The following is a 13453-nucleotide window of genomic DNA, read 5'->3' on the forward strand; positions in this document are numbered from 1 at the left end:
CAGATACAGGGACAACATGAACACAAACTCGCACAGATACAGGGACAACATGCACACAAACTCGCACAGATACAGGGACAACATGCACACAAACTCACACAGATACAGGGACAACATGCACACAAACTCGCACAGATACAGGGACAACATGCACAGAAACTCACACAGATACAGGGACAACATGCACACAAACTCGCACAGATACAGGGAGAATATGCACAGAAACTCACACAGATACAGGGACAACATGCACAGAAACTCACACAGATACAGGGACAACATGCTCAGAAACTCACACAGATACAGGGACAACATGCACAGAAACTCACACAGATACAGGGACAACATGCTCAGAAACTCACACAGATACAGGGACAAAATGCACAGAAACTCACACAGATATAGGGACAACATGCATAGAAACTTACACAGACAGAAACCTAAGCTCAGGATCGAACCTGTGACCCTGGAGCTTTAAGGAGGCAGTGACACCCACGTATCTCTATCACTGTATAAATATACACCTTAGACAATAATTTCATTGCTTTTAAGCAAACATCTTCATGTCAATTAAAAAAAGTACCCCAGCACATGATCCATTTCTGAAATGCTGCAGATGTTGGCATGTTGACCTGCATGTGAAGGAATCATCATATGCTATACATTTGTAACATTTACCTTTTGACAAATGAAAGTTTTTAATGATGTAAAGATGTGCTGGAAATTTTACAGTAAACAAAAAGATACAGTAAAAACAAACATACAGTAAGACGCATTTACAGTAATGCATTGCAATATCTTAGGCTTGCTGTGAGGAGGCAGTGACACCCACATAATCTCTATCACTGTATAAATAAACACATTAGACAATAACTTCATTGCTTTCAGGCAAACATCTGAAATCGTCATGTCCTGTTTTTATTCAGAACAGAATACATTTTTATAATAGATGTTTTAACTCATACACAAACGTCATGAAGCAATCTGGAGATATTTATCTGTAGCTTATGTTCTGGAATGACAAAAAAACATTTTTTCACATAACACCTCCAGAGTTATGCAATGAATGAAAAAAGATTATTAGCTGAGTTTCACACACTACACTTGGATAGGCATATACTGTATCAGAGAACACAAAGACACTTCCACCTGAGGAACCAATCACATCAGAGCAGTCTACTGGACCTGTCAATCAAACCAAAATCACTTTCTTGTCAGTAACCTCACTGAGCTTTTTAATTCTTTTAAAATCCAGAATAAATACATACAGTTACTAAAGGAGAATATCTGACCAGAGATCAGGTAGAGCATGATGATGTGGAAAATTCAATTCAATTCAGTTCAATTCAAGTTTATTTGTATAGCGCTTTTTACAATTGACAATGTCAATATACAGAACATCCAGACATACAGAATGATCATCACTTCTACTTTTTGATCCAATGTTTTTTCTGCTGTAAGAATTCTTTCTTTTCCTTTTTCACACAATGCTATATTCAGCAGAAGGAATGTTACACAATTGTGTTGCAGAAAAGTGATCCAGATCTGCATGAATGCCATCTAAAATGATTTTATATATATGGTTTTCTTTGTTAAATGGATCTTTTTGTTCACTATATTTAATTTTTTTATGGACTGTTTCTCTCGTTTTTGTGTTATTTAAGTAGCTCTTTCTTTGCTCAGATTTTGATGTTTCTTCTCCTGCTTCTCCATTTTTTCTTGCTATTCTATTTCCTTTATTTCTGTTTTTTCCCCTTGTTGTTTTTGTTCCTGTTTTTTTTTTTAACTCGCTCTTTCTTTCATTTTTGTTTCTTATTTTTTTCAAATAAGAAAGAATAAGCTTCAGAGCACTGAGAAAAATGAATGCAGTGTTTAAATAAGCACAGGTAAGCAGTGTGCTTTTATCGATAAAGATTTATAGATACAGAAAAAGAGAATTTCAATGACATTTAGCAGATATACAGTACATAATTATATAGACTGTCCATCTTAAGCATCAACAGAATAACCAAATGAAAACGTATAACAAAAATGTAGGTGAATGAGTATTATGAAGATGTATGTGAATGAGATGACATCACTATATATCTTTCTTGTTATCAGATTCATGACACAGGTATTTGGTGTGGCCAGCATTTGCTTCCAAAACAGCATAATTTCTTCTAGGTACACTTACACACAGTATTTGCAGGAACTCAGCAGGTGTGTTGTTCCAAACATGTTGGAGAACTAACCACAGATCTGCTGTTGATGTAGGCTGCTTTACATCCATCTGTATCTTCATGTAATCCCACACAGACTCAATGATGTTGAGATCAGGGCTCTGTGCGGAGCCAAACCATCATTTCCAGGACTCCTTGTTCTTCTCTACACTAAAGATAGTTCATAATAACGTTGGTGTATGTTTGGGGTCGTTGTCCAGCTGCAGAATATGTTTGGGGCCAATCAGATACCTCCCTGTTGTTACTGCATGATGGATAAGTATCTATCTATTTCTCAGCATTGAGGACAGATTAATCTTGAACTAATCTCCAAATCCAGTTGTAGAAAGGCTACTACAAACTTGCCAGAAACCTTCACCATGCTTTACTGTTGCCTTCATTATTGTACTGCTCTTCAACTATTAGGCAAAAAAAGCCTCCTGCTACAGCCAAATATTTCTAATTTTGCCTCATCTGTTTAGAGCATTGGCTGTTATTTTTCTGCACCCCAATTCATATGTTTTCATGCATAGTTGAGTCTTTTAGCCGTGTTTCCTTGAGTCTTTTATCCTTGTGTTCATGGCTTTTTGTCTGCAATTCCATGAAGACCACTTCTGGCCAGACTTCTCCAGACAGTACATGATTCTCCAGACAGACATTCCACATCATGGAATTTTCATCTTTGCATTAAGTTTATTTGGCCGACTGCTGTGTCTATGATCCTCAACATTGCCTGTTTCTTTGTGTTTCCTCAAATTGATGAACACATCATGAAGCCACAGTCTGCTTTGAAATCTTTGCCTGGGAGAGACCTTGCTGATGCAGTAGAACTAACTGTTTGCTTTGCTGCTGTGCTCAGTCTTGCCATGGTGTATGACCTGCGACATGAAACTGTCTTCAAAAACATCACCTTATTAGCAGAGTTTGTCTGTTCCTTACTCAGATTGAAGCCCCTACACAGCTGTACTGTACTTACATATGAATTTGATGATCATTAGCACATGCTTGGTATAATTGGTCAATCATACACTTGACTCTGATCTTGACTTTGTACAAGTGTAAGAAATGTTGGTAGAGAATTCACACCAAATACTGATTTGATTTAGATTTTTCTTCTGTTTGCTCACTTTGCATCTTGTAGATTGGTAAAATGAAACAATTAAAGTATATATTTTCAAAAGCATTCTAATTCAGCACTGTCTAAAACTTTTGCTCAGTAACGCTGTACACACAATTAACTTTATATTTAACAAAACAAAGGCAGACACACACACACACACACACACACACACACACACACACACACACACACACACACACACACACACACACACAGTAGATAACAGTACCATAATGAAGTGAAGAGAGACACAGTACAGATTTGAGCCACTATGATGCAGCACAGAACATTAAGCACAACAGAGTTCAGCAGCTCGAGCAGGAAGTTCTGACTGATTCTTTCTCTGGTGCAGTTTAAAATGCACTCATTTTGATGTTTTCATACACAGAAGCTGAATCTGTGTTATAATCAGGAATAAGCTGAAAGGAGAAAAAATTGTATTAGTTGTTCAAATCGTCTTACAGTAATGACTTCAGTGTTCACTTTAATGTTGTGTGTGGTAGCTCAAGAGGTTAAGGGCCTGTTGCTCAGAGGGGCAGTGTTTAAGCCCCAGCACTGCCAAGCTGCTACACTTAACCCTCCCTGATCCAGGGGCACTGTATCATAGCTGCCCGTTTGCTCTGACTCTAGCCTCCTGAGGATTCGTGAGAAATGCAAATAAAACTAGATTTGTAAATTTTGTCGCGACAATCTTTGATGTTGGCTTTGATGATGCAAGTATTCACCAAGGCTGGTGCTTTTTGGAGGTGAGTGGACATAAGGGTCAGTGTTACTTTTGGAAGCAAGTAGACAGAAAGCTAGGGTGCCAAAGCATTTGGAGGTAAGTGGAGACAAGCATGTGATGTCATCCGAATACTCTTGAGGAAGTTCCCCTCATTGTTCTGAGTGTTTTGATATGTCACAAGTCCATGTGCTAATTTTTGATTTTCACGTGACATCACGTGACGTCAAGTGACATCATCAGAATATCTGTGAGGAAGTTCCCCTCATTGTTGTGAGTGTTTTGATATGTCACATGTCCATGTTGTAAAAAGTTTTTTGATTTTGCATATATTGGGGGCGGGGCTGCGTCACAACCGAAAGGCCAGTCGGTACACCAATTTAATACTTTGTTTAGAGTATCATCCTAAAGGAGCTGGCCGAGTTTAGTGTAGATAGTTTAAAAGCTTGCCGAGTTATAAACCTCCAAAGTTTATAATGGGAGTCTATGTGAAAAAAGGCCATTTTGAGACTCGGTACTGGAAGTACCAGTACTCGGATCGCTTAGAAAAGTAATAGCAACAAACTCCAGACCAGGTTATACAACCTATCCGAATTTGGTGCATGTGGCTCGAAAGCCCTAGGAGGAGTTACTCTTGATACATTTTTGTCTAAGCTTAAATAGGAAAACAGAATGTTGGCTTCTACAAAGCGACATAGTAGTTCCACAGTGCTGTAATGTCTATGTGGTGATAATAAATGCTTCTATGCCCCAATTCCATTCATTCATTTATATCAATGAGGAAATTCCTGAAGTTCTATGTCAATAAATCATACAATTCTGTCATATTCCTACAACAAGCTTTAGAACATAATGTTACACAGTTACTTGAGCACACACACACACACACACACACACACACACACACACACACACACACACACACACACACACACACACACACACACACACACACACACACACTCACATTCTCACACTCATGCTTACATTTACAAGCTAAGGCTCACAGGCTAACACTCTCACACACTTACACATTCACACATTTACACACACACACACACACACACACACACACACACACACACACACACACACACACACACACACACACACACACACACACACACACACAATTACTCACTTGTTTATTCTCTTTACTTTTGAATGCTGTATTATCTGTAATTATAAACAAACACATGAATTTTCAGCAGCTCTGTCTCTGTCAGTGTGTGTGTGTGTGTGTGTGTGTGTGTGTGTGTGTGTGTGTGTGTGTGTGTGTGTGTGTGTGTGTGTGTGTGTGTGTGTGTGTGTGTGTGTAAATCTCACCTTGTGTTCTCTTCTGTCTCACTTTGTAGATCATTAGTCCACATCCTCCGATCAGCAGCAGAGTCTCAAAGACACAAACACTGATGATGATGATGATGATGATAGAGGAAGCTGGAGCCAGAAACAGAGACAATACAGAACAGGAACAGACCAAACACATTAACCAAACACATATCTTACAATATAATGTGTGCAAATATAAATATAAACATTTTAAACATTAAACAAATACAATCTGTAACATTAGCAGCCAAAAGAAGACAATAAACACAATGAAAGAGTGAGTTATGTATAAAGAGTAAAGAGTTCTTACTGAAACACACTGCAGATGGAGTTTCTATCAGTGCTGTTGAGTTCGTCAGGTCGGTGTCTGTTGTTGGGGAAATTTTTGTGCTCAGTTTTAAATATGAGATTGAAAACTATCATCTGTCTGTACACAGGTTTATTGTGAGGTTTATTTTGAGTCAGAAGGATTTATTTTCAAAATGATAAAAATAAAATAATAAAATGCTCACCTGTAACATGTAGCCACACCTCTGTAAAGTAGGAGCTATATTTGACTGATCCGTCTCCACAATACACACCAAATAAATAAAATACTTCATCAGTTTTTCTCACGTCGCTGATGTTCACACTGAGAACTTTAGCACTTCTGTCATCAGAAATGGAGAATCTGCCGTTCTGAAATTTTGTGTTAGTATCCAGAACTCGATTAATGATAATGTCATCATCCACTGTGTTGACGAATTTGGTGTTTCTCTCATACTTCCCTGGATAGTTACAGGTGATGGTAATATTCTGCCCAAGATAAGCGTTTATTATTTTTGGCAACCCCGAAGATGTATCTGTCAAGTGAACAAACAAACAAACAAAAGTAGATATTCTAAGCTTTATAGATGTGTAATAGCTTTAATGCACAGTTATAAAAGTACTAGCTCTGGATTATGCACATAGTTTGACTGTGTGTGATACAATGAATAAAAAACCTTTTTACTCACTATTATAAATGTTTAGGTTCATGGTCAGGTTGCTCTGATCCCCCAGTCCAAACCTATACATTCCAGCATCTTGTGGCTTCAGCTTTCTGATCAATACTAAGAAGAATTTGTTTGTGTTTGCATACAACAGGAATCTTCCTTCTTGAACTTGGTGGCGTTTGGTGTCAACACGTATTATATCAGTGCAGTCTTTTTCATTTACTTTGCAGATATATTTACTATTGTGTTTGTACCAGTTTATATCAGAGTACACAAAGACACTTCCACCTGAGTAACCAATCACATCAGAGCAGTCTGCTGGACCTGTCAATCAAACCAAAATCACATCTAATGTCAGTAACATCACTGAGCTTTTTAAGTGATGTGACATACCGCTAAGTATGGTGAACCATACTCAGAATTCGTTCTCTGCATTTGACCCATCCAAAGTGCACACACAGCAGTGAACACACACACCGTGAACACACACACGGAGCAGTGTGTGTAATTCTTTTAAAATCTAGAATAAATGCATTCAGTTACTAAGGATGAATATCTGACCTGAGATCAGGTAGAGGATGATGACGAGGAGGAGGATCTTCATCCTGAATGAATTCAGCTTCACTTCACTTCTACTTATTTACTTCTCTTGAAATTTGTTCTGTCTGTCAAACTAAGTTAAGTTCTACTGATTCTCACGTCTACTCTGCCCTTTCTAATTTGTTGTCTAATGTCTTTCTGTTTCTGTTTGATGTCTTTCTGCTTTTAGAATTCTGTCATTTCCTGTTTTCACAAAATGCTGATTTGAGAATAAGGAAAATTCACACTTAAAATTAATTGTCTTGCAGAAAGGTGATGCAGATCTGCATGACATCCATCTAAAATTCTTTCATACATACTGTTTGTACACAATATTTTATTTCTTAATTGTTAATGTAAGATAATGTCCAGAACATACAAACAATGGACATTGCATTGTCACTGTGGTGATGCTGTAGCACGAAAGTAAGAGAGGAAACAATTTCTAAAAGAAACAAAATGCTTCACACTCTCAGTTAGTTTCTTTAGTTGAGTGAAAAGTAAAATTCAATAATCACATGCAATATTTTTTATTTATTTTAATTTTCTATAATATTCCTAAGTCTTGTATTTGGGGATTTTATTTTACTTTATTTTGTTGTGTCTTTCTGTATTGTACTTATTTGCTTTGAAAACTTTTACACCACTGACCGGTAGGTTGCAGTTATAGATTTATTGAAATCTACTCATTGTCATTTGTATTATACTGAGCAAGTTGGTCAAAAGTACTTTCTGGTTTAGTATCTCTTCTCTTCTCTTCTCTTCTCTTCTCTTCTCTTCTCTTCTCTTCTCTTCTCTTCTCTTCTCTTCTCTTCTTTTCTCCTCTATTCTCTCTTCTCTCCTCTTCTCTTCTCTAATATGTCAGTACCACAGACAGTGCCTTCGTTTCTAGCTAATATTACATTAATTTGACATTAATGACAAAGATGATTTATGAGCATTTCTAATCTTGGAGATGAGGTTGGGGGATCTGTGTGAGATGAAGATGTTGTGACTTAAAAAGCCTGCTAGACCAGGGCGGCTTTGTAGGGGCTGTTTTTCTGGACTTGAAACAAGCTTTTGGTACCATTAATCATAATTTGCTTCTTGCTAAATTGACTCATTTTAATTTCTCTGAAAGAGCACATCGTTGGATGCAATTGTGACAATTACTTAACCTTTAAAAAAAAAAAGTTAAACAATGGCTTAAATCAATCCAGCAATGTACCCATATGTAAATCATTTTCTCATTGGATGTCTGTTCATAGTGGCCTTTTAAATTTTATGTGACTGCTGTTTACTGTACTTAGTCTTTGTTGTTCTGTGTAACATGTCTACATGCATGTTGTGTTTGTAAGTAATTTGTATTTTGTGTTTTATGATACTTGCCTTAGGACAACGGATGAAATTTAGCTAATTCTGGCATATTTGCACTGATGCTCTTTGCTGATTTGTTGATTAATGATAAATAAATACCTATAGAGGACTATTATTTTGACCTGTCGCTGCAAAAAACAGGGGGGTGGGGGGTGGACACAGGTGACAGATTACACAGCTCTAAAACGCAAACACTGATTTTCACAACACTGCAGTTTTAAAGCTCAGTGACATCAGCAGCAATCAGATCATCCTCACATCCAAACACACACCCAACCTGCAGTCAAGCACTTCTCTCTGTTTATCATCACAGGGAGCTTATTTGCAGCACATTTTTCCCCTTTGTTGTTTAGGAAAATCCAACCTGATGGATGCCATCAGTTTTGTGCTGGCAGAAAAGACCAGTAACCTCCGTGTTAAAACACTGAAAGACCTGATTCACGGTGCGCCGGTAGGAAAACCTGCAGCTAACCGTGCATGTGTCGGTATGGGGTACTGTGAGGATAATGGACATGAGTGTCGCACGCGAGTTGTCACGCGAGTTGTAATCGGTACAGTGAATGTCTTTTTTTTACATTATTAAATCATTTTATGCATGTGGTAGCCTAGTGTGTAAGATGTGGGGCTACCAGTCAGAAGGTTGTGTGTTCAATCCCAGATCCACCATGCTGCCACTGTTGGGCCCCTGAGCAAGGCCCTTAACCCTCAGTTGTATAAAAATGATATAATGTAAGTCGCTCTGGATATAAGGGCATCTGCCAAATGCTGGAACTGTAAATTTTGTCAGTGTTTTACAGTAGATGCACTGATGTGTTTTAGGTGCCTCATCTGAATATCGGATTGACAACAAGGTGGTAGGACTCTCAGAGTACAGTGAGGAATTGGAGAAACTGGGAATCCTCATCAAGGCAAGGAACTTCCTAGTATTTCAGGTATGAAAGATTTTAGTAGCAATGTTCTTCAATGCTTTATGAGGAAACAAGCATTCAGAGATCTTAGCTCTATGTGGTGTTTGAGGACAACAACCTTCTAATCAATACAGAATTGTCTCACTCTATCTGATTGTAGAAAAAATATTATTCATAATAACACTCTCTTGTGTTTATAACAGTTTATAATCACACCCTCCAGTGTCATCCAAATGAGGATGCCGTTCCCTTTTGAGTCTGGTTCCTCTCAAGGTTTCTTCCTCTTCCATCTAAGGGAGATTTCTCACCACAGTCACCTCAGGCTTGTTCATTGGGGATAAATACAAACACATTTAAATATAAAACCAATATTAGTCTTGAAATTTTGCATTATATTAATCTTGTAATATAATCTATAATATTTACTTTTTGTATTATGTTTCTTATGTTCTGCTTTGAGACAATGTCTATTGTTAAAAGAGATATACAAATAAATTTGAATTGAAATTTAATACAGAATACCCATAATGCCCTTTGAGGTTTGTGGGAAACTGTGGGCAGAGACAGGATCTGTCAGCGGCGCAGGAATAAAAACAGACCCAAATGCAGGATAGCGTAAAATAAACTGGATTTATTAACTAAAAAAAAGAAACAGGGACACAGACTAGAGAAAAGACAACATCACGACAACAACAGAGGATTCCGCGCTGCTCAATGCAATGTGGCTCGACTAAATACTAATAATAATTAGACACATGAGGAACAGGTGTGCAGAGGCAGGGAGGAAGAGACAAGGGTGGGGCAAACACATGAACACAGAACTTAAACAAAAACACGTGGCCAAAGTCCAGGCTGGATCCTGACAGGACCTGATAGTTCCCCATGATGGATACAGTAAGTAGGTTATTCATGAGAAGATTATTTTGTGTAAAAACTAGAACAAAAATTCTCTCTCCTGTTTTATTCAAACTTTGAGCTAGCACTTTCTCCCCTGTTTGTTGTATTTGTGTATTTAAAAAAATGAACAGTGTTTTAGGCTCATGGTATCTTACTGTCAGGGATCAGCGCGGATCTGTCAGGGATCAGCACGGATTTTTGGCCATGTGCGTTTGTGTTTGTTTTTGTCACGTGCAGCAGAATGTGGAGAAAGAGATAAAGTGTGTGACAAAGAACGAGCTCTGAGATAAAATAGATTCAAATAAACATTAGAATAAAATACAATGAAATCATGTCTTTATTAATGTCTTTAACAAAGTTCACACTTCTGAATATTCTGTCAGTCTAAAACCACTGTCTGCTTTCTACAGAGAGAAGGATGCTGAGTTAAACCAGAAACGGCCTCAATACATCAAGGCCAAGGAGAACACCTCACACAAGATAAAGAAGCTGGAGGCAGCACAAAAGTCTTTGCAGAATGCTCAGAAGATGTACAAGAAGCGTAAAGCAGACATGGAGGAGCTGGACCGAGAACAGGGAGCTGTGGAGATGGCCAGGCAGGAGTTTGAGGAGCGCATGGAGGAGGAGGCTCAGAGTCAAGGCCAGGACCTCACTCTGGAGGAGAACCAGGTCAGATCAGTTTCAGGTCCATTTTCTTCACACTAATCTCTCTATATGTGATGTACACTCTTAGAAATTATAAAAACATCATTTTAAACACTGTTCTGGTTTATAGAAGCCCAAAAGATTTCTTTCTATTTCTCTTTAGTTATATAATACATCTACGATGCTAACATACATCCATTACCAATGAATGAAGCCTTGGCCTGGATGTGAGGTCATCAGGTGGTCCCCAAACTTCACTGGGTGTTTCAACCCTTAACCACAACACCCTCCAGTTAGTGGGTCAGCAGTAACTGGCCAGGTCACTGCGCCTCTCCTCCAAGTTTCCAGCTTATATCCACTCTCTTATGCCAGAGCCAACAGGAGGCTCTCTCTGCCACTTCCCCCAACTTACAAACAGCTGCTTTCCTCAAGTAACCTCTCAGTCCAACCTTTGTTAATAGTTTCCAATCAGAAAATAGCACTATTGTATCTGGGTAAGATTTAACACAACAACCAATGAAAAAAAATGCAAATCCTGGAATTGTGCAGCATCATCCTAGAAAACCACTGGAGCTGCGAGCATCACTTTGAGTCATCATTATATTTTATACTTAGATGGTTTATTGTCTGAAAAACTGAAGAAATATTCACTTTTTCTAATACTAACTCACATTTTTCTCACATTTCCATTGACCACTATATATCTAGTTTTGGGCTGCTGTAATTTGCCATTTCAGACAGTAGATGGCGATATTCCGCTTTTTTTCTTCACCAGCTTTATTTCATATTTGGATTTTATTCCTTTTGGGATTGTCTATATTTCAAAATAGAGTGCAGCGCTAGCTAAAGAACAATCTTCTGTTGTGTATGTGTTACAATTCAGAGGTGTTTATTTGGTCTTTGGCTTTGCCTTACTTGTTTCTAAAAGAGCTGAATTTGTTTTATGTTGATTAAGTGACAGAACCATTATAATAATGACCTTTTGCATTTTGTCATTTTATTTTTTGTCTTCGAAAATCTTTTCATAAGCTTTAACATCTTTTAATATTTTAAAGGGCTTTTAAAGTTTAAACTAATTCACCACAGAGTGCATCTTACATCTTAATATCTCCATCAGCTTTGGTGGGATTTTTCATAACTAATAATGATACAAAGAGTTCGAAAATATCTTCAAATGTACGAACACACACACACACACACACACACACACACACACACACACACACACACACGCACACACACACACACACACACACACACACACACAAACATGCACACACACACATACACACAGTCTAACCTCTTCGATATTGTTTCCTGCAAATAGCCAGTACCTAGGATTTAGTATAAGATAGACTTCAACCACTAATGAATTTTCATTTTCTTCCAAGGTAAATAGGCATGCACAATCGGCTCTCGAGGGAGTTGATTGCTCGCATTGTAGTCGCATGGCAAAGCGGCACCAGGCAAAGCGGCGCCAGTGCCCGTGGGGCTCGCAGGCCCTTGGGGGGGCTCCATGTTGTTGCGTGACGCTAATGACGGATGCTTCCCTCACGGGGTGGGGTGCGGTCATGAGTGGGCACTCCGCCCAGGGTCTGTGGAGCAGCCCACGTCTCTTGTGGTGACTGTTCACATCGTGGTGCGAGCACCATGGCCTGGAACCAGTTAACTGCCCGATCGGCTCAGTTCTGGAGTTCTTACAGGAACAGTTTGCCACTGGGTTAACCCCCTCGACCCTGAAGGTTTACGTGTCTGCCATCGCGGCATATAGCACCCCGCCGGTGGGGCAGTTGCTGGATAGGCACCCACTGGTTTCCTCTGCAGCGCCCGGAGGCTGAGGCCCGGGACGCGACCCAGAGTGCCTGTCTGGGATCTGGGAGTTGTGCTGGAGGCTCTATCAGAGCCCCCCTTCGAGCCATTGACTGAAGTGGCCTGTAGAAGGTGCCTTCGGCCCCCTCACGACCTGTCGTGTTGCAGGCATTCTGCCCTCCTCTATTTACAGCCCCTGAACAGGAGCAACAAAACCGACTGTGTCCAGTGCAAGCACTGGGCACTTACCTCCGCAGGACGAGTCTGTGGAGAAAGTCGGAGCAGCTGCTCGTCTGCTACGGCCCTGATAGGAAAGGTTTCCCGGCCACTAAGCAGACGTTCAGCAGATGGGTAATGGATGCGATTGTGTCAGCTCACGAGTCCTCTGGCCTCCCCGCACTGCTCGGGGTCCGAGCTCACTCTACCCGGGGTGTGGCGGCCTCTATGGCCTGGTCCGCTGGAGTGGCACTCCAAGACATCTATGACACATGTGTGTCTAACGTCTCTAGGTTTTGACTGTAACCCTAGTTCCCTGACAAATGAGAGGCTGCGTCTCCGTGCCACACTCCCAGCATCCCTGCGGCGCTAATCTTCTCTCGCAGGAGCTAGCATCTTGTCCATTTCTCAGCCATTTGTAGCTTCCTGTTTACGCGATGTCACCCACCGATGACATCACATCCCAATGCCTATTGGTCAGATTACACACGTGGTTCAGAGCGCGGTCACGCAGGGGCGTTCCCATAGCGTTTCGTTGCAGCGTCTCGTTCCTCGGGGAACTAGGGTTACGGTCGTAACCTAGAGACATTCTTGCATGTTTATACCTGGAGGTGAGAAGATGGTGGCTTCTCCAGGCAGTATTTTGCCGACTGCTGTGTCTATGATCCTTAACATTGCCTGTTTCTTTGCTCAGTCTT

General features: G+C 39.8%; 1 protein-coding gene across 1 annotated transcript; it reads right to left on the bottom strand.

The window, feature by feature from the left end:
• Nucleotides 1–1335: 1335 nt before the first annotated feature.
• LOC113658142 (polymeric immunoglobulin receptor-like) lies at nucleotides 1336–7086 on the bottom strand. The gene is made up of 7 exons (XM_027170369.2): nucleotides 6907–7086; nucleotides 6367–6669; nucleotides 5884–6213; nucleotides 5682–5738; nucleotides 5369–5479; nucleotides 5184–5218; nucleotides 1336–3740 (listed from the first exon to the last, which is right to left on the bottom strand). Exons 1-7 carry the CDS (start codon nucleotides 6947–6949, stop codon nucleotides 3675–3677), a joined length of 945 nt encoding a protein of 314 aa, XP_027026170.2. The 5' UTR covers nucleotides 6950–7086; the 3' UTR covers nucleotides 1336–3674.
• Nucleotides 7087–13453: the final 6367 nt, after the last annotated feature.

This window comes from Tachysurus fulvidraco, chromosome 23 (genome assembly GCF_022655615.1).
Source record: "Tachysurus fulvidraco isolate hzauxx_2018 chromosome 23, HZAU_PFXX_2.0, whole genome shotgun sequence".
Classification (NCBI taxonomy): domain Eukaryota; kingdom Metazoa; phylum Chordata; class Actinopteri; order Siluriformes; family Bagridae; genus Tachysurus; species Tachysurus fulvidraco.